At 39.1% G+C, this 26213-nt stretch overlaps 1 protein-coding gene across 1 annotated transcript; it reads left to right on the top strand.

Annotated features, from left to right (window-relative positions):
• Positions 1 to 21542: 21542 nt before the first annotated feature.
• LOC124168703 lies at positions 21543 to 23391 on the top strand. The gene is made up of 2 exons (XM_046546970.1): positions 21543 to 22335; positions 23378 to 23391. Exons 1-2 carry the CDS (start codon positions 21543 to 21545, stop codon positions 23389 to 23391), a joined length of 807 nt encoding a protein of 268 aa, XP_046402926.1.
• The last annotated feature ends 2822 nt before the right edge of the window (positions 23392 to 26213 follow it).

Raw genomic sequence — 26213 nt, 5'->3', positions numbered from 1 at the left:
ATGGGTCATTATCAGAACACGGAGTCATTCATTAAAAATTATTTCATTGCTAAATATTGAGCACAGTTGTGGTGTCCTTACGACATAATCGCCGAGGCGATTGAGGAATTGATCGTGCCTGTGGACAAGCATTACTATATCTTCTTCATGGAATGTTTCCGCCAATGACTTTCAATGAATAATGCCTTTGCCCTGAAGCTCATCGCCCGTTTGAAAACACTTGCCATCTGGCCAAATCTTCATTTCAGCGTAAAGATGGAAGTTCTCCTGCACTAGGTCGGCATTGCACGGCGGGTGATCGAAAATGTCCCATTGGAATTGCTCAAGGATCAGTAGGGCTGCATCATCGCTGAGATGACGGACGTTGTCATGGATCAGAAGACTTCCAGAAGTCAGCAGGTCTCTTCTTTTGTTTTGAATGGGAATGTACGTAATGTCCACACTGTTTCACTCTCTATCCGCATTGTATTAAAGAAAAATTCTCTTTTATCGGCATACAGGTCTATGCTAAAGCCATTCAGCGAGTTTTCTGGCTGTCTATTCGCAGTGCGCACTTGGCGGGAGAATCAGTTGAGGTAGTGTAGTTTATTTGATTGCTTATAACCTTAAACTAACAACTTACGGTCAAAAATGACTTGAGGGTGTGGTGCGGAGGACGCGCAATTTCCCTACGTGCGCAGTACCCGCCTGTCGCTTGTATGGTGGTTTGCTGAGCTATCGGAAGTAGAAAAAAAACCTCCCTCGTATTTGAAGTCTAGAAATCTTAAATGCAAGAAAATAATGTTCAATTTTTTATTTGAGCTACGGTCAAAATATGAAAAGGTTCTATCCCATATAGTCTGAAAATTACAAGATGGTGTAACTTTTAAAGTGCCAAATACGAGAAGATTTTATCAAACGTTGAGGAGTTATGTAGATGTAGGAGACCGCTGAGAGAAGAACTCTTCCCTGGTTCCCCTTGATGCCTAACGGGGATGAGCGGCGGACGATGCCGAAGAGAAGAAAGATTTGGTTCTTTCACGGCGAATGCTGTTGATGAAATCTTCTCGGGAAATCAGCCGGGTGATGATGGCCATTGCTGCCAACGTTTCGATGGCCTTCTCTGCCATCGAAACGTTGGCAGCAATGGCCATCATCACCCGGCTGATTTCCCGAGAAGATTTCATCGATGCCGAAGAGGACCAAACATGACGGAGCGGAGCCCATGCTTGGCGCGTAAGTTTGCGAGACAGAAATTGACGAAATCGGTAGTGTGGGTGGATCGGGGGTGGGGCTTTATTGCAGGGATGACGACACCGTTGAGTTCACGGGAATTTTCGGAGGGGTGGTGACTGCCCATGGCGGGTGGTGAGGGAGTGGAACGGGACAAAATGCCACCACCTTTTCACCCCCTCCAGAACGAGGGTGGACAGGGTAAGGTCAGCCCCCTCCCACACTATCAGAGAATGGGGCGGAAGGCCAGTGGGCTCCATTGCTTCATTCAATCGGCCACCTACTTGGAAAGGCTCCCCCATGATCCACATTGCAATCCCCGGTGGCTAAGCGCTTCATCCGCTTGCTAACCTGCGCGCCGCCTCCAGGGTGAAGGCTGTTGGGGTGCTCCACCCGGGTAATATCTTCCCTATCTGCCGACGTTTCGGGGTACGAGCCATCCTCAAGACTGAATTTCTGGGCTGAAATTAGCTTTCATTTGATTCCATCGAACTTTCTTCGATTTTTCGCGATGCAAGTCTTTTCTTTCCTCGTCTTAGGCTACCCCTGCCTAAATTTTAAGACACCATGCGCTGCTTAGATATCTATCCCAAGTATTGTTTTTCGTAATAGATAAGTCTTTGATAATAGATGAATGATTGATTGATTCCAATTTTTCAAAATATTTCTTGCACTGTTTCCTTAGGATAAATTCGATCCTTTTCATTCCGGGCTTTTTAAACAGGGCTTCGTTATTATTATCTTCCTCACCCCATCGTGTTTTTAAGATTGCCCTCAAGCACTAGATCTGGAGTCTATATAGCGTGACAATTTACTGTTGAGTGTTCGTCAGAAAATTCAATACACTACTAATGAAAATACAAGTATATAACGACCATATTTGAAAACATGTAATTTTCACTAATCAGGGAGTAGTTGAAGTTGGAGCTAAAGGAAACTGGAGTCCCGCTATAAAAGAGCGAGTTTTTATTAGTCATGCATAGTATTTACCGGATATGGTGTGCGAAAGGACGGATCGAGGATATATTTCCTGGGGGGTGGTCACCGGGGTTTGACAGGCAAACGATCGTCTCATATTTGGGATTAAAAACTACACGGAAAATCACTCCACGAAAAATAATCTCAATTTAAATATAAAAGTTATCAATATGTAAATATTTATAACTTTTATATTAAAATCATCATCATCATCATCATCATTAGTCAACAATCCTAAGATTGGTTTGACGCAGCTCTCCATTTCTCTCTCCTATCCGCTAATCTTTTCATAGCTACATATTTCTTCTCTTTTACATCCTTTATAACCTGTCCTATATAACTCAATCGGGGCCGTCCCTTGCCCTTCTTCCCTTCCACTTGTCCTTCAACGATTGTCTTCATCAGACCATCGAGCCTCAAAATGTGGCCAACTAAGTTGTCCCTTCTTCTGCATAAGGTTTTTAGGAGGTTTCTCTTTTCTGCCACTCTTCTTAGCACTTCCTCGTTACTTACACGGTCAATCCATTTTATCTTCATCATTCTTCGGTAGCACCACATTTCGAATGCTTCCACTCTTGACTTCTCTGCTGAAACATTTTCCTTCGGGCCGGATATTTGTATTAAAATATAAAATTTATTGATATTTGTATTAAAAATCTCGTCTATTTGTTACAAGTCTGGGGGGCACGTGCCCCCCTCCCTAAATCCGCCTATGGACATGCTCTACCATCTCCTATCCAGCCCAAGGGCTGAACCAGGATTTTTTCTGGGGGGGGGGGTACAACGGTCTGACAGGCAAATGATTTCATTTTTGAGATTAAAATCAGCATACAACAATTAAAATACGCAATATTGTCTTTATTTTAAAATGAGAATATTAATAAGTCACACATATACTAACGATAGTTATCAATCCCTTTTTTTCGACCGCCGTCTAGCCAATGGCGTAGCCAGGAATTACGTTCGCGGGAGGGTCCAAAACCAGGGGGGGAATTTTTTTAAAAACGGGGTACTAAAAATGGGTTCAAACTAATTCTAACACTTTCCATCATCGAAAAACTTCATTTTTTAAAGAAATATTTTGTAAATTCATGATTTTTCAATATTTTGTTTTCTTTTGTGAAGGAGAATAATAATCCGGACCCCCCGAACCCCCCCCAGGCTACGCCAATGCGTCTAGCGAATGACCAATGACCAGCAAATTTGTCTTCTTGACACGGACTCAAGGCTCAAATGACTGAGGCTCCGTAATACACACAACAAGACAAACGTAATGACAACCGCATGAAATATCTTCTTAACATTTTAAGTCGTCCGGGGGGGCGCACGTACCCCCGTACCCCCTCCCTGAATCTGCCTTTGATCCAGCAAATAAGTATATGGTCTGAAACACAAACTGAGCGGCATTCCATCTCCTTTTGACATTTCTGTTTTCAAAGAGGTACTTGAGGTTGACCTCATCTCCGCTGAAAGTGTAATGGGAAAATCAATATGACTAGAACTAGACGCAGGTCGATTCAAAAGAAAGGGGTGGAATTGGGCGAATGAGCAACGAGGGTCAAAGGTTTCCAAAGGAAGCAAGCACGTGGCCATGAAATTGCTTAAGTGAGGATGTGCGGGTTGTCTACACTCCTCAAGCAGTATATGATATCAATCAAATATCTAAATGAGGTGGACATGTACAATTACATAATACCCTGCGAACCACCTCCAGGGTGTTTGGCAGGGGGTGATCAATCACCAGCATGCAGCATGCAATTGGATTCCCACTTGCACACCACACGGTCCAAAAAACGTCACGCATACTAACAAATTATACTACCACACGCTTTTAGAAATAATAATAAAATTCAGGCATGCATTAAGTTTTGCATAAGTTATTAGGCTACACTACATGCCATCTAATCTATTTATGAGCTCTAACGCTGCCGTTATAATCTCTTATTCATCATGGAAAAAAACATTCTGAATCTGTCTGATCTACAATCTATCCCTCTTATTCTATTTACTTGATCTGATCTACTGTAGTATGCTGGCTTTCGTGAGATATGGCTAACTTCGTCAGAAAATACAATGCTCTTGAAATTATCTAACAGGTTTAGTCTATTTTTTTGCCCACGGTCTGACAGAGATTCCCATCCGAGTTTATCTAACAAGAGAGGTCAATTGCACAAACAAGACTATTGCAACGACTTTTCACGTACCTGGCAGCTCCTCTTTGCACGCGTTTAGACTCTTTAAGCTTATTTCATGAGGGTCCCAAACTCTATTCTTAACGGAACATATACTGCGGCAGCGTATTAAATGGGATCTAACGAGGGAGAAGTAGCTAATTTTTCTCACTTTATCGTCGCACTTTCCTGATATTCTTTTAACAAAACCCATTTTACGATTACCTTGACCTGTTATTTCCCGAATATGTTTATTCCACGATAGATCAATATTGAGTCTAATTCCTAGATATTTCACGGATTCAACTGCTATTTATTGGGTGCCCCGAATGATATAGCTATGTTGTGGGGAGTTATTCTTCTTCCAGAAATTCATTACCATGCATTTTTTTCTAATTTAATTCTAACTGCCATGCATCGCACCACGCTTGGATAGCAGCAAGGTCGTTCGTTAGTTCATCCCTATCTTTGCTTGAACGGATTCCCCTGTAAACTACAGCGTCGTCTGGTCGTTCGATACGATACAATAGTCGTTATCGTATAAAAACACGTTGTTTTTACATGATGGATATTTTGACAATTTTAAATAGATATCCTATGTGTAAAGCCTACGACAAGTTGTAAAAAGACCATTACATATAGATATCCAAGTTGTAATATCCGTGATATTGAAGAATTGTAATTCCAAGCAGTATCCATAGGTGGTATATGTTCCGTATAGAATTGAAGAGCACAAATGGTTTGTATGTGTGTCTGGGGATTACCAAAAACCATAATAAGAACATGCATAATTTACTCATTAGATTTTGTAAGGATATTTGAGAGATGTTGTAATATGGACCTCTATGACCACTGTTGGACATCGCTTCAACGTTGAAGGGCGGGGTCTTTTGGATATTTGACGGATATCCATACAATATTAATTAGATTAACGTGAATATTGCACGTATGTTATAGATTAAGGCCGATAATGTTTTCTGTATATTGTTGGTATATTGATTGCTGCTTAGGTGGTAAGAAATATTTTTTTTTCAATTTCCACGTAGCTAAAAATCATGAATTCCATTAAATAAGCTACAAATTTGGTTGTCATATTATTTAATTTATATTCATCGTTGGTTTTTACCGAAATGACCGTTGTTATTGTGGCTTGACCTCCGTAAGAGTTCGTCTAGCGAAGCAGTCTTTTCTGGCACCAAGACTCAAAAGCCATTAAAAAATTAATTTCGCCTGGCTTCCCCATTGCCTGTTTTTTGCTTCCATACAAAGCCACACTTCTCTGCGGATGCCTGTTGTTGATACCGTATTTTATCATAATATCTTTTATGCTATCTCCAACAGTTTTTTTATTGACGGAACCAATTATACTAGTCTTCTCTTGTTATCTCTCCTAAATTCCAATTAAAATAAAATTTTATACCTATAGTCTACCTTTCATTCGCAAAGATATTTAAAATGAACTCTTCAGTGCGTCTCTAACTCTTAAGAGTCTTCGTGTGAATAACATGGCATCCCTCCCTGGGTCCCATCAACCCTGTGAGGGATCCCAGGTAAATACCTTACCACTCTTAGCGGGGTTCCTTTAGCCCCAGCAAAGAATACTATCCGGGCTGTGTGTGCGTCTTTGGTGGTCACTGCCAAGGAGGTTACATTCCCGCAAACCACCACAGCGGGGTATTCTGGTGGAGAGGCCGTAGTTGGTATTCCTCTTGGATTTCCCTGGTAAACCAGCACGCAAGCTCCGTGTTCTTGAGTGGAACCAATTTTCCTCGGCTACTTGAGACTTTAATTAATTTTCAATTGACTAGCCGTAAGAAATCACCTCACCTTTGTAAAATTGACGATAACAGCCAGCTCTGGCATAATCTATTGTTTCCCGGCGAGCCATGCTTTGTTGAGGCAGCGGAAACGAATATCCGGGGAGGGGTCGCGGGGGTTTAACTCCTGAGGGCCGGGACATAAGTCCGACACTTCACGCCTGCACACCTCAAGATGGGAATGACAGAGAAAGGAATAAGGATAGGAGGCGCCGCCGCGATGAGAGCCCTACGCCGACTTCATTCATTTCAGATACAGAAATGTTTTAATTCATAATGAAAGCAATTAAAAATACTTATATAATTTCAGTGGAATGCATTGATAAAATTCCTAAATATGGGATATTTTATCGATACCGCGTATCGATATTTCTCGGAAAAGTTTTTCAGGGTTATGTATCGAAGTTTTTACCTCATTGATATTACTTGTAGGAATATAATACTTAATTATTACTGTCTTACATTCAGCAGTTTTAATATTTAAAGAAGGGTATTTTTCTGTTTCCGCCATTTTGTTTAAGAGAGCCCCCTGATTGGTCTACAGCAAAAATTACATTAGATTCTGATTTTATTTTCCGCCCACTGTGCGCCGCCTCCAGGGATATGGATAGGCAAGGAAGGAATGGGGTAGGGAACACCACGTAGTCATTTGCGAAAGCACGAATATTGCAGAAGAGGATCCTCAAGTATGCTTCTAAATGTGTTGTCACTCAACGCGCATTTAAATGGGTTTACATAAGTCGCCACTCACGTCGCTGACGGACAAATTGATCCGACTTTCACAGGAAAATAAGGTATAATTGGCGATTTTAACCGTAATTTATGTGCATAAAACGCCTCTATGCAGTGATACCATGATTTGCTGTTCCAACAGAAATGGAAGAATATTTTATTATAAAAATATTGCACTGATTTTTCTGTAGATGCTTTGTTGAGGCAGGTAGCTCACGAAGGCGTCTAAAGAATATCTGGGTAATGTACCCCGTCCCCCCCCCCCCTCCCCGTAATTCCTGGAAAAATTGAAAAGATGCCAATTTTTAAGGCGGCTCTACGATTAAAGTTTGTATTACACAAACATGAAAAAAATTCATAAGTTTCAAAAAGCAGCTTGTCTACGCAAGTCAGAACTAAGACGCATTTTCGCGCGAGAGGTATTACATACAACGAAGGGTCCGAGGAAAGTGAATAAGCCCATAATGACGTACACAGTGAAAAAACCAAAACAACAAGCAAAGGACTCATCCCATTATCTGACAGTTTTTTTTTAATGGCAACAAATCTTTAAACACCATGAACTATTACCTCCGAATATTACCTGACATCCTTAATAATGGTTTCAGACAGCAGAAAATGTACCGTAATCTAAGCTGAAGAGGCCTGCAATCGAGAGACATAATGGAATGAATAAAAACGTCTTTATTATCATCTAGGAAGACCTATTAGGGCAAAGAAAAGAAAATACATACCATGTTCTGCTCGGAAAAAAATGTCATTTTGAATAAAATATACCATACACATCGATACCACGATGGACAGTGAAATTTTCAACACAGATACTACAAACAATCAAGTAACCTAATTTTTCGCATGATTAAAAGTACTTTCATGAGAATTTTTACGTAAATTCTCGATTTTCAGGTGCAATTTCCAGAAAATACAACACATAAAGCCAAAATAAAATGATACGCCTATTCGCGTAACCAAATTTTTCGTAAGTATGACTAAAAGTACTTTCATGAGAACTTTTACGTAAAGGTTCGATTTTCAAGTGCAATTTCCAGAAGATACGGCAGGTATAGCCAAAATAGAACAATACCTCCATCCAGAGTACGTCCTCTGTCCCTTCACAGCCACAAACGAACCTTCACCCTTCCAAGATTTCCCTAGTTCCTCTATGTGATGAATGGCCCGCGTATACCAACCCCGACGGTTTGCGGATGCATACAAATATCTAAACTTTAGATCGCCGAATACGGGCGCACCTGTGCATTGTTCCCCCGAACCTAACCGCAGGACTCGATTAAGAGGATGTTCAACGAGGCCCCGACGAACTTGTGTTTTGGATCCGATGCCCACGAATAAGGCTACCATCTCAATCAAACACACGGAATGTCCAATGGCGGGATACATGCGACTTTCTTGTCTCGGATTAGTGTTGGACAAAACGTTAGGTTGGGGGTAACTTCTCAGTCGACCCACTAAATCTCATCCGAAAGGGATGTGAATGCAGGATAAACTTCACTTGCAAAAAAATAGCTATTGTCTTCGGGCACAATGATGCGTAATCAAATGTATTCAGCCGTTAAGGTTGCGTGAATTGGAGTTTACTGAATATTCTGATGGCGATGAAATATGGACCCCTACACATCCAATTAATTCCCATATGCAATAAGCTTTGTTTAATCAAGTACATGAATAATTTGGAAAGTCATAAGTTCATTTTATCTTGCTGCACAAAATTAAAGACTGATAAATAGTATACATTTGCGGAAGTTTTATAGTCAATACTAGGGAGAAATAGATAAAGCATTCACCTATTTTCCAATTAATATCGCAAAATGGTTATTCCAATGCTATAGACCGCCGCAGAGCAATAAAACCGTAATCTAGGCTGAAGTTAAGCCTGCAACTGAGGAGACGAAAACTAAACTACAACGCAAATATGCCAAAAAAAATCAAGAAAATAAAACATAAATCCATAAATTTAGACATAAATTAATGGTAACCAGCCTTATGAATAAAAATTTTAAATGCTCGATCATAAAATACTTACTTTTTGAGCGGTTCGAAATTGAAACAAGACATATAATCATTTTCTTCTATACACATGATTTAAATTAATAATTCTCATTTTCTAAGCGTAACCGTATGACTTGATTACGAGCTCGTTCAAGAAGGCCCTGTGGAACGAGAGAATCTTATTCTCAAGGAGAAGACTCTCAATCAAGCCCACGAAACCCCAATGGCGGGATACCTACGACTTCGTTTTCTAGGATTAGCGTTGGATATAAAATTAAGTGGATGCAATCACTCAACCTAAGGGAAAAAAAATTCAGGGTAAAAATGCTGGGAAAAACAATGGATTATGTCTATCCAGTCTCCATATTCATAAAAGATAAAAACAAAACGCATTAAACCGACAAATGTGCGATTAAGCGGATCATTATGCTAATTTTGAAGATAAAAGATTACTAACTCCATTACTAAGTTCCGGATTTAAAACTTACCAACTTTTCCAGCTGTCTGAGATTTAAAAGATACCTTATTACCATTGCATGCTGAACATGTTCTCAGTAAAAATATTTTAAAACGTTACAGTGGGACGCGATTATGAACGTTTTTAACTAGAAAATCCGTTTCCCACGAGAAAATTTGGCGTCTCAATCAAACGCACTAAATACTTCTTTGTCTCGGATTAGTGTAGAAGAAAACATTCGAAGGATGAAATCACTTAGACGCACAATCTAAAGGGAAGGGGACTAAAGGATAAACATCACTTGCGTAACAATGACTAAAGTTTATCTGGTCGTCAAAAATTGCTACGATCGTTTACACAGCTTTTAGAAGAATTAGGCTGGCGGCCGTAATAGATTAAGAGGCTATGGGCTAGGAATTGATTGTTTGAGCAATTTAGAATAGATAACTTATAGAGTGACAAGGGGAACATCATCCAAGAACCTCACCGTATTTCTGTCTGACAGAAACCGTAATTGAGAGAAATATTTTCCCGAACGGACAAGTGTGGAAATTATTTATTCTCCTGAACAATAAAGGGTTGCAATAAATGCTACGTGGGACAGAGTACGCGCTTCTAATTATCTTTTTTTTTTCTTTTTTTGTTAAAGGCTGGTGACCTAACATCCCCTTTAGACCCCAGTCCTTAGACAAGGCCTTACGTTTATTGAGACTACTTTCAGGGTAGTATGAAGATGAAGAAATAAAATTGATAATCTCCGGAAGTAATTTAACAAAATAAAATTCATAAGGTATTTTGAACATAAGGTATGTAAAAACATAAGGTATGTAAGGGCACACAGATAATTTAGTTGAAGATGGAATGCTAATTCCTGAACTCCAACTATATTGCGATGTGAAACAGTTTCGGATTACTAAGGAATAGAACATTCATAGTAGACATTTATGGGCCTTGTAAAATTCAAAAATAGGGAAATTAGAATAAAGAACAACCAACGCTTCAATATTTACTACATAATCGCTAATATGCCTCTATAACACTACTTTATTCTTTAAAGAGGCCTCAAACAAATCCGAGGAAACTTACACGACAACGAGTTATTAACAAGTATCCGCCAACAACTTCCAATAATGACAAAATGAAGAAATCCTCACATTTATACACAAATACTTCACAAGTAGTTATACATGAATGCAACCTATCGTAGGAATAAAAACTTTACAATACTCGATCACATAGCATTTAATTTTCCAAAATTTTGACATGAAAAAATGTCCCATTATCGTTTTATGCCAAAAATATGGTCTCAAAAGTTTTTTTCAATATTAATGGATAATTTCGAAGATTTTTGAATGGTAATCAGGCAATTTGCAGGAAAATTGACTTTATGTAAACCTTTATACATTTATAAAACAAAAGTCTATTTCCGGAAAAGCCAATATTTCGTTTATTTTGCACGATTAAAAAAACGATGCACAAACTGGAAAATAATATGCATGGATCTCATCTAAATACATTTATAAAACGCATATATCTCGAAAAAAGTGTTTCATTGGGCCCTAAACCCTATGAACGCAAACGGATGGAATAATATTTTAAACTTTTTGCCTCGATGTCCACAGGGAAGCTTTATCGCCATGATCAATTCAAAATCCTTCAAATTAATTTGAATTATTCTCTGCTTGTACGCGTAACTTGTAATGAACGATCAAATACGATTTTAAACGAAGATCACAAACACAACCCATATTACCATAGGAATGCAACCACAAGCGTTATCCTAACATCCATTCAGGACCGTAATTTTGTGGTCAGACGTGAGAGAACATATTTGTTGATACTGGGAAATTATAGCGCGGAAACGTAAATGTACGCGGTCATAAAATACACGGGATAATGACCGCTTAATGACGCTCGGGTATGCGTTAAATGATACACGTAGAGTTACTAAATTTTAACAGGCGTGTTAACAGTCCACGCAATACATGGATCGTAGCGTTCAACGACCTTACACTCCATATCGAGATCCAACGTTCATTCACCTTTTATTATTATTGAATATAACTGAAATAATTTTTTTGATGCAAAAATAAACACCCTTTTTCAAAAATATTACGGAATACATAAAATTTAAAAATTAAGATTTAAATAAGCATTAAGAGCACTCGGAAAATAAAGTGAGGGTGATGATTTGGTGCATTAGAAATGAGTCGGAAGAGCTTGACGGGTGAGCGCGGATTGGAACGTAATATTAATATCTATTGAGGTAAGAATTAAAAAATTATGATGTGTGACAACATAATACGAGATTTTCAAAGTATAAAATAAACTTTCTTTAGTAGGCAATTGGCAATCTTAACGAAGAGCAATTATGATTCTGTTAAAAAAAATAGCCCTGAGGATGAGCCCCGAGTCGGACCTTGAAACGTTCGCTATTATGGATAAATTAACCCGGTGGATATCCCGAGAAGAGTTTACCCACATTATTCGCCGGGAAAGCATCAAATCATATTCGACAATTGCGTTTGACGCAGATAACCACTCAATTATCCAATTAGCTAATTTTTCCACGCCTACGTATTTCATCTCTTTCACATCCTTCTTTACTTGATCCATGTATTTTGTTCGAGGTCTTCCTTTTCCGTTCTTGACTTCCACTTGTCCCTCGACGATTGCCTTCATCAGGCCATCATGTCTCAAGATATGGCCTATATGGTTGTTCCGTCTCATTATCAAGGTTTTCACGAGGCCCCTCTTCTCTCATACTCTTCTTATGACTTCTTCATTACCTGCAGGGTCGATCCATTTGATCCTCATCATTCTTCTGTAGCACCACATTCTGAAAGCCTCTATCCTTCAAGTTTCCGCTGCTGTCATAGTCCATACCCCACTTAAGTAAAGCAGCATACTCCGAATGTAAGTCCTGTCTAACCATTTTCTTACTTATGCATGATTTTACACTCTCCCGGCGAACAGAATATTTAAAAAGATTTCGTGCTTTCCCGGCGAATAGACTTAGTGAAGAGTTCTCGGGATCGCCACCGGGTCAGGAATTTCATAACTGCCGACGTTTCGATGTCCGACTCGGTCATCGTCCTCAGGGTTTGAGTCACAGCCCTAACAGCCCTGAGGCACAGACTCACAGCCCCGAGGACGATGACCGAGTCGGACATCGAAACGTCGGCAGTTATGCTGTTCCTGACCCGGTGGCGATCCCGAGAACTCTTCACTAAGAATATTTAAACTTTTCTCAGGTTTCCTCGCGAAACGTCGTCGCTCTTAGAATATCTCACACGCTCGGAAATACGAGAAAAGTTTAAACATTTCCTTACTTGTATATTTAAATTTCCCGTGATAAGAAGATCTTTCTTTTGGTGTAATGCTCTCTTTATAATGGACTATTCAGCCGATAATTTATTTCTTGCTCCTCCCATCGCTCGTTATCCTGCCTCCAAAATAACAGAATTTATCCATCCCTCCCAGTTTTTGTTTTACTATTTTAATGTTACTCTTTACTCTTCTCTTCAAAAGCATACTAATAATTTATATTTATTCCATAACTATTGAATTGTTTATGTACAATTAATTCGTAGCTTAAGGCAGCCTCAAAGGTACAAGCACCTGTCTCGAGACTGCCTTCCGTAAATAAATACATGCCATTGCTAGTGATGTTATAGAAATTATCCAAACATACGTATGTAGACAAATAAGGTCTATTTATTTATGCCAGTTTGTGAATAAAGACAGCATACGCGTTTCTTGTTTTACAATAAATTGATTTATATTATATAAACACTTAAAATGCTAACTTATATTAATATATTCATTCACTTAATCCTGCATTTCCGAAAACAGATCCATTGGCATTTCACATCGGAGTAGTTAACTTGATAGTCCAACGAACATCCATACCCTAGATAGAGGCACCCTACCCGGGCGGTACTCGAACCCGCGACCTCTTGTTTGGCAGGCCAAGTCTTTACCCCGCCGCCACCGAGGCCGGAAACTAGAAATTTTTATCTTCTATCCTCTGATTTCTATTCATTGAGAATTTCGTAAGAAAAGGAAAATTTTAATTCCTCCGAGCCTGGAGTTGGAAGAGGGAAGGAGTACAGGACACTTCCCGACTACACGAAGGTGGTTCACCAACCGTATCACAGAGAGCGTGAGAAGAGACGCAGATATAAAGGAAGGCAGGAGAGGGTATTTTGACAATTTGGTAACTTTCCAAACATATTATACAAAGCGAGTGTATCCTGTGGCTTAAAAAGGAACGCGAATGACGCGATTGATATAAACTGAGGTTATTTTCTTATCCATCCCATTCCCCCCAAAGCATATAGTTAGGCCACTGGGTACAAGAATCTATCTGCTAAGAATCTAAGAATTTCGTGAGGAAAGGAAAATTATGATTCCTCTCGTGGAGTGATTGAAGCAGGAGAGGAGGAGACTTCTCGACTACACGATGGTGGATAACCAGCAGTATCACAGAGGGCGTGAGAAGAGACTCAGATATAAAGGAAGTTAGGAGAAGTTATTTTGGCAATTTGGTAATATTCCAAACATATGATACAAAGAGAGAGTATCCTGTAGTTTAAAAAGGGACGCGAATGACGTGATTGATATAAACTGAGGTTATTTTCTTATCCATCCCCCCCAAAGCAAATTTCTAGTTAGGCCACTGGGTACAAGAATCTATCTGCTAAGAATCTAAGAATTTCGTGAGGAAAGGAAAATTATGATTCCTCTCGTGGAGTGATTGAAGCAGGAGAAGAGGAGACTTCTCGACTACACGATGGTGGGTAACCAGCAGTATCACAGAGGGAGTGAGTAGCAACGCACATATAAAGGAAGGAAGATAGAGGGTGGTTTGGCGGCACAGAGACGACTGATATCTGTTGCTTCTCCTCCGGCCGGAGCGGAAAAGGAGAGGGACCCACACCACCCCCACCCTACCCTCTACCACCCCGATTCCCCCCCCCCCCAAAAAAACCCTTACGACCTGTCTCCCTGAACCCACACCCCCACTAGAACCCCAGGAACCTTTCCACTACCATCCGGGAGAGGCTTGCCTCTTTCGCCTCATGCACTGGAATGCAATTTCATCAAGCACTAGGCAACTTGGGACCGTCCCGCGCATACGATGCTCCGACACTACTCCTTCCACCCCCGCCGGCACAGACGCGCCGCCTAGCGACGGAAGCCACCACCACCACCTTCTCCTCCTACTCCCTTCTTGCCTTCTGGGACAAACTTTGTCCTATCCGTTTCCCTCTCCACCTAATCCTCACCAACACGAACGCTTCGGCGCGCTGAATATAACCCCCGCCTCGCCTTGTACCCCTCACCAAAGAGAGGAACAAGGGCGGTACGCGTGTAGTGCATCATAAAAGGATGTCGAAGCAATAACTTGCGAGGCGGAAATTGGCGGTCAGCTGATTAAACACCGGAGCGGAAAGATGCGGGAAACCTAACGATCGGACGGTAACGATTGATTTCACTCTTCGAACATTTGAAGTTCATAACGATACTAGCTGACAAGGCAATCGTTGTTTAGCCATATAAATTATTTCTAGTGATTATTTTGGTGGTCAAATAAAAAATAACAGATTTATTGTAAGTGTGTGGGGATGTAGTATATGACTTAAAGAGGAATGTAGCGCTGTGAACGATGACGACCTGTCAAAATAACCATTGCACAGCCGTGGTGGGTTCAAATTACGAAGCACATTCAACTGGAGATGCAACCTTGTTTTAAACGGCATGCCTGGAAAATCCAATAAATTCAAAAACTCATGCGGATAATTTAAAGCTTCGCTGGTATCGCAAACTGTATTGATCGCAGAGATGTCAAACTACATAAACAATACTGACGGTCGTCAAGGGGACAGTAAGCCAAAAACGCTAAAATGTCAGTATTTTTATGCATTGTTTTTCAGATATCATCGTAAATCACTTATAAAACGAAATTTGATTGCAAGAATAAGAATTTGCATTTACTTTTCTTTCCAATGGTATATGTCTCAACTTGATGTGACCATTACCACTAATTTAAATATGCAAAAGGAAAAGGGTCTACAGTCACTAAAAACGAACTTTACATGTATTTCTTATGGAAATGACTTAGGGCCCATTCCAGGGCCTCATGGGCCCTGGAGAAGAATGAAAAATAGTTTACAACATATTCTTAGTCCCACTGAACACACACCAAATTTCATAGGAATCGGCCCAGCCGTTACGGAGGAGTTTGGAAACAAAAAAGCATGACACGAGAATTTTGTATATTAGAGATAACGGCACGTGATGATATTACCCCACAGCCGAACCAATATGCATGTTGTGCAAGATATAGAAATAGAAAATGAATTTATTATTCCGGGACAAGTGTGACCCTTACGAACACATATGATTATAAATATCATAGAGTCAAAAATATTACAAATAATATGTATATTTACATCAAATATCGATGCCACAGAAAGCGACAGGGTTTGATAGAGAAAGGAATTACTGTGAAATCTCATAACGGACATCTTCAAACAGCGGACACTCATAATAATGAACGCGGACAGCAGAAACCGCATGTTATTGCCTCAATAACCTGCAATAGCGGACACTCGAATTACTAGCGTATGAAAATTTCCCTTCCTCCAGACAACATACAACGTTATTAGAAAGCCCATTGCTTAAAAGAAGAAATCTAGGAAGAAAATTGGAAAAAATGGAAAAACTCGACTTATTGGTTTAATTAGTTATTAGTACTTCCATTAGTTATTTCTACGCATTTCTTGTCGAGAGTGCTGTGAAAGTATAAGAGTTTTAGCTTCTACCCTAACTATATAGGGGAGACGGTTTCGTTGGAAGAGATTTCGTGGGAATTGATTAATTGGGAAGAGGTGAGCAATTGATTACCTTGGGAACTTTTGGCCCTTACTAATGCACTTGCATTAATAATTATTAAACACAAAAATATGAGCATAATTATAATCTAACGTTACACTTTTAGTAAATATGAAATGATAAAAAAAATGAAGTATAAAGAATATTCGTTTATGCACACACTTTGTGTGCAGAACCTTTACCTATTTTTATTGCACTAAAGTTAACAAAATCAGATGTATTTCATGTGTTTTTCATACGCTTACCTTGCTGATAAATATTTTGTTATATTTTGTCAAATATTATGTCGCTTTTTTTTTATGTCGATGTATCTTTTAAATCTTCATATTTTATGCAATATTTTTTGCTATAATATATTTACAATCATGCACGTTCATAAGGGATACACTTGTTCCGGAATAATAAATTTAATTTTCTATTTCTATTTTCTCATCCAAATTGTTTCCTCCGTTCAGTCTTTTGATAAAAAAACATGCACAAACCAAATTTTAATTTGCAGAAACGGCATAGGTTCAGTAATATAATATTTCAATAGACATTAGAAAGAATTAACCCTTCATAACCCGACCCAGACGGCACAGAATCCTCCGCATCTAATTCGTTTGCAGATAGTATCCATTGACGAAAAGCGACGGAGCGGTAGTCAATGGATACTATCTGCATACGAATTAGATACGGAGGATTCTGTGCCGTCTGGGAATGTTCCTTCAAGCAACATCAACTTTCAGTTCTATTTAGGAAATATCTAAACTACCTATTATTTTGTTGTGTAAATTTTAATGACGAAATATTTAGCTGCCCCGATAATTATAGTTGAGTGTAAAATTTTCAAGTTTTCAAAATGAAAGTTCTTGAAAATTGATTTCTCCCAAAATCAGTTCTGGTTTAGAAAGGGTTAATCCCATACGATGTGTACGGAGTTCAAAGTCAATTCATTTCCATAGGACCCTCTGGCATGCATTCATAACTATTACACTTGTATTAAAGTGGAAATGCAGAAAAATAATAAAATAAAAAGAATAGTAGTAATTTACACACTTTATTTAGTGTATTTACCTATTTTCTCATCGCCATCAAGGGAAATAAAATAATTTCATCATTACTTCTTTTATGTCAAGGAAAGGAACAATTTTAATGAAAAAGGAGGAAGTATGGAGAGCAACCAAGAGTCGATGTTAGTTAAAATGAGCAAAAGACATCAAGAGGTTCGTAGCCAAACACGACTATAGCAAGAAAAATCGTTTTCTTCGTTCATTCTTCCGAGAAAAGTCCATGCACAAACTCGTTTCACCGTGAAAGCATTCCACAGAGTGAATGGATATAGAATTCGGACCTCAGAGAAAATTTTGTAGGAATTTCATTTAGAGGCACCGGAGGATTAATATTCACATTGTATGAGCGACGATGATTTGAAAGAGGATTAATTAAATTAGGCCACGATGCAAATGAGATGAACTTAAGGAAGGGAGCAAGGCGGAGATACTCTTAGTCACCCATCAACTTTAGTATTCACGATGAGAGCTCAGGAAATAAACGATGAAAGCGGAATGACTAGAGAATCGATGTGGGGATGCTAGTACTCTGCCGATAACAGGGAAAACTTGGTATGTAATTATCGCAAGACAAAAAATATTAATAAAAACTTCAACTCACGATGTAAATATTTACGCTGCACCATTTAGACACCTATAAATAAAAGTAAAATAAAAATTGATTGGAGAAACACGACGTTTGCGCAATCGGTATTAACTGTCATGAATATAAATAAATTATCTTTAAATCACTCTGAAAATATAGTGCAGACGGTGATTATTTTTTTAATAAATCACTGTATAAGAGCCTGATAGGCGGTATTGGCACGAAACATTAAAATTTAAACCTAATCAGCACCCCAGCTTTACTCACCAAGTAATGTAAAGCTTATTTTTTACCTATTAGTACATTTTATACTGTTTTAGGAAAAATATATTTTTTACATCTTTCCATTATTATATTTTTTTTCCTTCTTTTTAGTGGTAAATCATGTAATCGATAAACCAGAGCTGTTGAAGAAATGTCAACCACAATAAATAATATTTAGCGCCAACTACTCAGAAATATAAAAACTATTTTCGTTCGGAGAGTTAGTTAATTAATTAGATCACGATAGAACAAAATTAAAAATGTCTGATTATTGAAAATAGCATTGTCATCAGAAGCGAGCAACTGTGCTAAATTTCAAGCCGATCCGACAATGTGAAGTGGGTTAAAAATCAATTATGAGATTTCATCGATAAAGCAGACAAACAGACGAAGCAAGTTAATAAAAAGCGTGTAATAATAAGCGATTCTCCAAAACAAATGCGAAATTAACCTGAAGGCAACAAAAGTGTATGAATAGAGGAAAGACTGCATTGAAATGTCTTTTTCGGAATCCTTCATAGGAGGAGGAGGGAATACGTTTGTAATTTTAAAATAGATCCAATTCGCTTACCGGAGAAACATATTATCTTTGTAGAACGGCATTTCTTAATTTTCTCACTGCTACATTTCTGGAACAGCGTATGATCATCTTTCTACTAGGGAACATGTAAGGTAATTCCGAGTATTTTGCATAATCTTTCGGTATCGAAGCATTCATATTTACTCGAGGTATGCATCAAGTTAAAAATTATCTTCGGGTAATTGGTGGCATTTAAGTATATCATTGCTTAGGCGACGAAGTATGATCCAAGTAAGGACCCTATAATCAATGATTCATTGGCGTACTCTACTTATTTTCTCATCCCTCAGCAGCCCTTTCAAAGGCAATAAGGTGTAAATTATATTCCTGCATAACTTGACAGTTAATTATCACCCAAATAACTGGAAGATATCAAAACACGTCGGTTCCACAAGGAATTAGAGTAGGTTTTCCTCTGGAGATTATCTTCACGACAAGCCGTACTTGCAACAAAAATTCTTTTAAAGCGCATCAAGAGAAAAGCATTTTAGCGTTGATATGTAATTTCGTAAAATAAGATATTTTCCACCATTTTTTTTCTTACTTTGACTTCCGAGATGTCTGTGAATGTAGGTAGTGAATAGATAAAATTATTTAGTTATTCGAGCATGATAACATTATCAAGAGCCAATATCAATGCTTGACAATGTGGTTGGGCATTTGATAATGTTGTTTGCACAAGGAAACGCGTCGTTTTCGAATAATTCCTGTGGAATTATTGCAATTTCTCAATTAACTAATATTGACCAATCATGGTAATCATGATAATAATGGTGATGGCGTAAAAGTTAACCGCCCCAAAAACTTCACTCCACCACTCATGAGAATAAAGTGGATAATTGTGATAGTGTAAAAGCCAATTTCTTCGAAAACTTGACTCGACCTATGTTGATAATTAATGACTAGATAACCCGTGCGAAAATTTCGTACTTACACGCTATCATGGAATAAGTATATTAATAAAGCGGTGTAATTGGGTTTCTTCGTACTTCTTGGATTTTAATTTTAATATTTTTCTAGCTATGATACGTTCATTTGGTTTAGTTATGGATTTAACGGGTTTTAAAACCTTTTTTGAAGTTTAGTATAAAAAAAATATGTGGAGTTGATATTCCTCGAGCGAGTAATCGACATGGAAAAATCGAAACTATTAAGAAAAATAATGGGTTAATGATTGAGGATGTATTTTTCGTCAGAAGCCGGTGGTTGAACGTTTAAAATGATTCCTCATTTATCACTGTAGTTGCAGTTTTAACGGAGAATATACGGAATGACAGAAAAAGACCTTTCTGTAATAACATATATGGTGACGGTTATGGTTCAAAAGTTAACTGCCTCGAAAACTGTCTTTTTCCCGATTTCAGCGAACAGTGCGGTCTATGTCTAGCATGCCTGTACTGCAAAACATAGGGAAGAACTCAGGGATGCGCGACGAAGTGGCAACCAATAGCCCGAGCCCCTTTCCCCACCCACCCTACCCCTATTTCGGACAGAATTCCTCAGCCGCCGCGCCGTGGCGAAGCGAATTTCGCAAGTGGAGGGGGTTGTCTCCGAGGGAGATCACAGGGTTTGTATCTAACGGGTGGTGGGAGGGGTGGACGGCGGAGGGGAGAAGAGTTACGGCCACGGGCCGCTGATTAAACGGAGGGGCGGGAGCTGCAAATTGCTGGCGGGGACCCCCGGGGTTTTGTGCTAAGGCAGGGAAATCTTGGAAGGCGCAGGCTATAAGGGATGGAGCAGGGCGAAGAACGCATTATACCTAGTATCTATCTCAGAGTATGGCTATCAAGATAAAATTTAGAAAGATAAAGTAAATGGCGTCACAAACTCATTAAAAGTGGGCGTCAACTTTTGAGATTTCATCTAATAAACTAATGAGACCACATCGCACAAATATTTCTCTAGATATCTTTTAATAATTTTCGATAGATGACGGATAATTTTGAGGTACAGGATAACGTAAAAGGCGTCACCTACTAGAGTAAAATGGGCATCAACTTTTGCGTTTCCATATTATTAACTTGCGAGACCATATCGCACAAGTTTTTTAAATACCTTCCAATAATTACGGATAGATGAATGATAATTTTGAGGTAGAATATAAAGTTAACGTCGCCAACTTAGGAAAAGTGGGCGTGAAAAGTTTTGCGTATTATGAAAGTTATGCGTTCATATTATAAATGTACTTGATCACATCGAATAGCAAGTTCTCTACTTATCATTTTAATAATTGTCGATAGATGATGGATAATTTTGAGTTAGAAGATAGGGTAAATTACATAGCAAAACCATGAAAAGGGGCGTCTACTTTTGCTTTTTCATATCGTAAACTTACGAGAAAGTAGCTGATTTGGGAAGATATTTATCGTCAAAATTAGTCTCTCCTTTGCACCAATCAAATTATTTACATAAATTGCAATTTTGGTCTGAATTTACGGCTCAATTTAATTCGGGAGTCTTGGAACAACTGTTATTGCCCTTCCATCCTTTTTGTTTCCCTAAATATCATTAAAACAGAGAAAGAACGTGTCGGGGAGTGAGGGGCAAGAGTCCGCATGAGGCAAGATTCCTTTTCCGAAATATTTCTGTAAATACCTGGATGGGTAACAGACCTACTAGTTAGCCTAGACGTAGTGTCACTTTTTACCCGTGTTCCTTTGACTGATACTCTATGTCTCTTGGAACGCAAGTTTGAACCCGACACAGTGAAATTATTTCACCACGTTTTAACTTCCACCTACTTCCAATTCAACGGTGAATTCTTTGAGCAGGCTGAGGGAGTTGCCATGGGGTCCCCTCTATCCCCCGCCGTCGCCAATTTCTTCATGAAGGATTTCGAAGAGAAGGCCTTAAACTCAGCTCCGCTACGCCCGAAGTATTTCTACCGGTACGTTGACGATACCTTCATAGTGTGGCCACACGGGAGGGACAACCTTGACCAGTTCTTGGAGCACATGAACAGCCGGCATCCCAACATCACCTTCACCATGGAACTAGAGAAGGATGGCCGGCTACCGTTCCTGGATATTCTCATCCAACGGAAGAGCGATGGAACTCTTGGCCACAGCGTTTATCGGAAACCGACAAGCACCAACTTGTACTTGAATGGAGGCAGTCACCATCATCCTTCGCAGCGCTCAGCTGTACTGACAACCCTGTTTCATAGAGCCATGAACTCTGACCAAAACAGTTTACCCTCGGAGTTGGCACATCTGAAGAAAACCTTTGCACAAAATGGTTACAATGCACACCAAATTTCCATGGCCCTTAAAAGGACCTCCGAACCACGGGATAAGCGCCATAGAGAGGACAAGGAAAAGCCGGTTGCAAGAGCGTGCCTGCCTTATGTCTCATCAGTTTCGGGGAAGATTTCGAGGATACTCAGGAGGCACAACATCGAGACCATCCACAAGCCTCCCATGAAATTGAAGGAACAGCTGGTACGAGCGAAGAACCCAGCCGGTCTCAAGATTCCTGGTGTCTACCGTGTCCCCTGCGAGTGCGGTGAGGCATACATTGGAGAAACTGGCCGCACCATTGAAACCAGGCTTAAAGAACATAAGCGGCATCTGAGGCTTGGTCAGCTAGAAAAATCTGCCATTGCTGAGCATAGTGTCGAACACGCCCATAAAATTCAATTTGAAAAAACAGAGATACTTTGTCATGCCAAAAGTTTTTGGGACCGTCTCACCAAAGAAGCCATCGAAATTAAACTGGAGAGGAAGAACTTTAATCGCGATTCAGGGTATTCCCTTAGCAGCACTTGGAAACCCGTTCTAAAAAAACTGACCGAATACAGGGAAAGGACGATACGACGGACAGACCAATCCGGAGTCAACCCCACCAGGCGGGAAACTACCAGCCAATCCCGAGGAACCTGACCGGAGGAGGGCAGCATATAAGCAGGCCCATTCCCGCATCACAGCATCCAGTAGCCCTGATGATGAGCGCCGAGTCGGAGCTCGAAACGTCGGCCATTATGAAGCCTTTAACCCGGTGGGAAACCCGAGAGAAGTTTACTCACATAAATTATAATGACTATGTAGGTTGTGGAAAATTGTACTCAGATCCACCAATTGTTAATTGGATAATGTGTTTTGAGTGTAAAACATGGAGGAAAGAACCTTGCACCTCATTTTATGGAAAGAGAAAGTTCAAATCTGAAAACTGTGATTAGGACTCTTGCCCCACCTGAGGGGCAAGTTTCCTATTTGTTTTTCTCTTATATTTTGCTGAATAACTCCAGTTATTAATTTATTCTGCAGCAATGGAAGATATGTATTGTAGTATACGAAACAGGGAACAAATTGTGAAAAAATAAAAGTAAGCTTGAACCTGTATGCATAATTTTTATAATTGTTTGTTAGATGCGTACTCTTGCCCCTCATTCCCCTACATGGAAGAGCAGTAAGGTATGTAAAAATCAGTAACGATAATCTTGTTATTGTTACTGACATAAACAAGAAATCAGATGGGAATCACTGTCAGACCGTATATGGAAAACTAGATTAAACCTATGTGAATAAAAGAGCAGTTTGCTCTCCGACGAAGTTAGCCATATCTTTCAAACGCACGGATACTACGTTGGATCAGATGACAATCTTCTTCTTCTTCCTTCCAGGATTAGGCTACTAAGCGTGTTCCGGCGCCACATTCCCATCTTTTTTCTTGGTCTTCCTATAGTTCTCTTGCCAAATGGTTGATATTCCGTTGCTTGTTTGGGAATTATTTTATTTGGCATTCGAAGTATATGTTCCTTCCATCTATGTTTGTAGTCTTGTAGTTTGTCAGTGACTTCCTGGACACCCAGTTCATCTCTTATTTGAGTGTTTCTCATTTTATCCAATCGTGTGCAGACTTTCATTGATCTTAAAAATTTCATTTCCAATTATTCTATCTGCCTCAATTCATTCTATTTTTGTACCCAAAATTCTCATCGGTAGAGTACAATAGGGACTGCCATCACTTTATAAAATTTTATTTGTTTCTCTTTTCTTGTTTTGATTTTTAGAGTTCTTCTAATTTTGCCACATGTTCTCTGGAAAGTGTTGACCTTATTTATAATATCTTTTTCCTCGTCATAAGTTATATCGCATCCTAAGTACTGGAAGTGCGACACTTGCTCCAGGACTTGATCCTCAATAAAAAAATTTGTTCGTTTCGGGTTGCTTCCTAAAAATTCCATAGTCATTGTTTTGGTTTTTGAAATGCTCAGGTTGTATAGTTTGCTCAACTGGTGTAGTCTGTGTACTGCCATCTGGAGTGTGCCCTCTTTATCTTGTATTATAACCTTATCGTCAGCAAACAGCATTGTATTTAAGCATTGAGATGGTCCCAATTCTATGCCTGGTGATACATTATTCTCCTTTCATGTTCTCAGAACGTCATCTATATATAGATTAAACAAGGTTGGGGATAGGCTGCAATCAGATGACAATATACCATAAAATAAGAGAGATATAATGTAGAACAGATATATTTGGAATTTTCGCTGTAACCATTTATGCTCGATATTATATAGGCTAACGAAATTTCGACCAGAAGAATTTGATTTTAGGATTCTGCCAATAGCAAATTTTTCAGGCAAGAGATAACACCATGTAGTAAGGAGAAATGAATAAATAAAATACTAGGCAAGAGGAGAAAGTATGGGTGAGTAGGGTGGTCCTTATTTACAGATTGTGGAATTAATGATAGGGCATTGAGCAAATTTCGGAACCATTTATGGTACCTTTCCCCACAAGCTGTAGTCTTTTCATTTTTCGATGAAAATGTACCAGTGGAGACGAAAAAGCGAATGGTAGAGGCCTTAGAGTCAGATATAACGGATAATGGAGACGAGTTACCGAAACAAATTTCTTTTCCTCCAAATGATATCGTCCACTTCATTCGCAAGGGACTCTAGGATTTTATTTCTCGACACTCGAAAAATCTTTTCGAAAGATTCAATATTCCTGTGACATTTACATCGAAGGTTCCGGTTGATTGGAAAGGTGACAACTCATATAAGCAATGATTAAAGCTAGTAAAATATCTGCGAATATTCAGTGATAATCCTGAATGAGGAGTTAAATTGGTGGAAGAGATTTATGAAATTCTAACAAAAAGTAATTTTTATTTCACTAACAAAAAACTTTTTATTTCATTAAATACGGAAGCCGAACACCTCATCCTCATTATCCACCTCATCTACCACCTACCATCTACCTTCAACTAAAAATGCCTCATCAAATAAATCTAATTTTCTAGTTTGTACACAACATTTACAGATATCCCTGGAACCAATGGGCAGAAATGAAAGATATCAATTATTCCCTATGCGGGATAGTTGCCAACTTATATCAGGGGATCAGATCAGAAATTTCTCAAAATGGGACGTTATTAATCACCGCCGCTCGGGCCCCAAAGTTAAAGATTTTGCGAACATTCAGGCTGAATTTAGATAGGAGCACTTAGATATAAGATTTAGATAGAATAAACCACTGCTACTAAGTCCGTTTTGGTGATAAGCAGTGGTAAATATAACGTTCAAGGTTATATTGACGAAGTTTAAAGTTTATCTAAAGAATTTTATGCTTTTACGACGAGTGAGAATGATCAACAAAAATTGAGAGTATGCAACCCGCGTGCAACCCAAAGTGTCTGACTGGGGTGGCGCGCGATCACTCTCGGTGCGATATCTCGGGAACCAAAGGGCAGAAATGAAAGAAATTTGAGGCGATATTCTGAAAATGTCTAACGAGCCGTTGTAGAAGACAAAAAAGTAATAGAATAATCCGTGAGTGACATCATCTTCAGTTATGTCCGAAAAACACCCAAAAATACCCTATCTCAATACTTTAGGTGCGATGCGGCACGTTTTCCCGGCCGATCCGATTGCAAAAATAATTTCCATGATTTATTTTCTCACCAAATGGAACAAAACTGGGGGACTTCCCAAAAGAAATTCGAAAACTTTAAAAATAAGGACCACCCTAATGGGTGAGGTATAAAACGGTGGGAAAACGAATCAAAGTTTTGGAGAATGGAATGCGCGTTTCCGCTCGGAGAAGACTCCCGAGGAATCTTTGAAAAGCATTACTCTCCGAATATTCAAAGACTGAAGCGGAACTATTCGTTAAGAAAAAGTATAGATGAGTTAGAAACGTGTAAAATTAAAAGGAACCTCGTCAGGATTACTACCAAAACTTTCACATGTTACTGACAGTTCCAAAGGAAGTTACCCAATGCTGAGTAAATTTGAAGGAGTGACCTCAGCAAGCCGACCACAAGAATATGATGCAAAATACACAATGAGGAAAATCTCGCGCCTGCACCTGATTTATCGTCAATGGGAGATATATATAATGAATATCTCGTTGATAGTCATTTTTTATTTCATAATTGGGAAATCAATTCATGCAATTGGCTTGAGGATGGACAGAGGAGTAAAATAATTTCAAAATTAGTGACAAGAT

Source organism: Ischnura elegans, chromosome 12, assembly GCF_921293095.1.
Source record: "Ischnura elegans chromosome 12, ioIscEleg1.1, whole genome shotgun sequence".
NCBI lineage: Eukaryota > Metazoa > Arthropoda > Insecta > Odonata > Coenagrionidae > Ischnura > Ischnura elegans.
The sequence above is the reverse complement of the archived record's forward strand: the minus strand, read 5'-3'. Positions and strand labels throughout refer to the sequence as shown.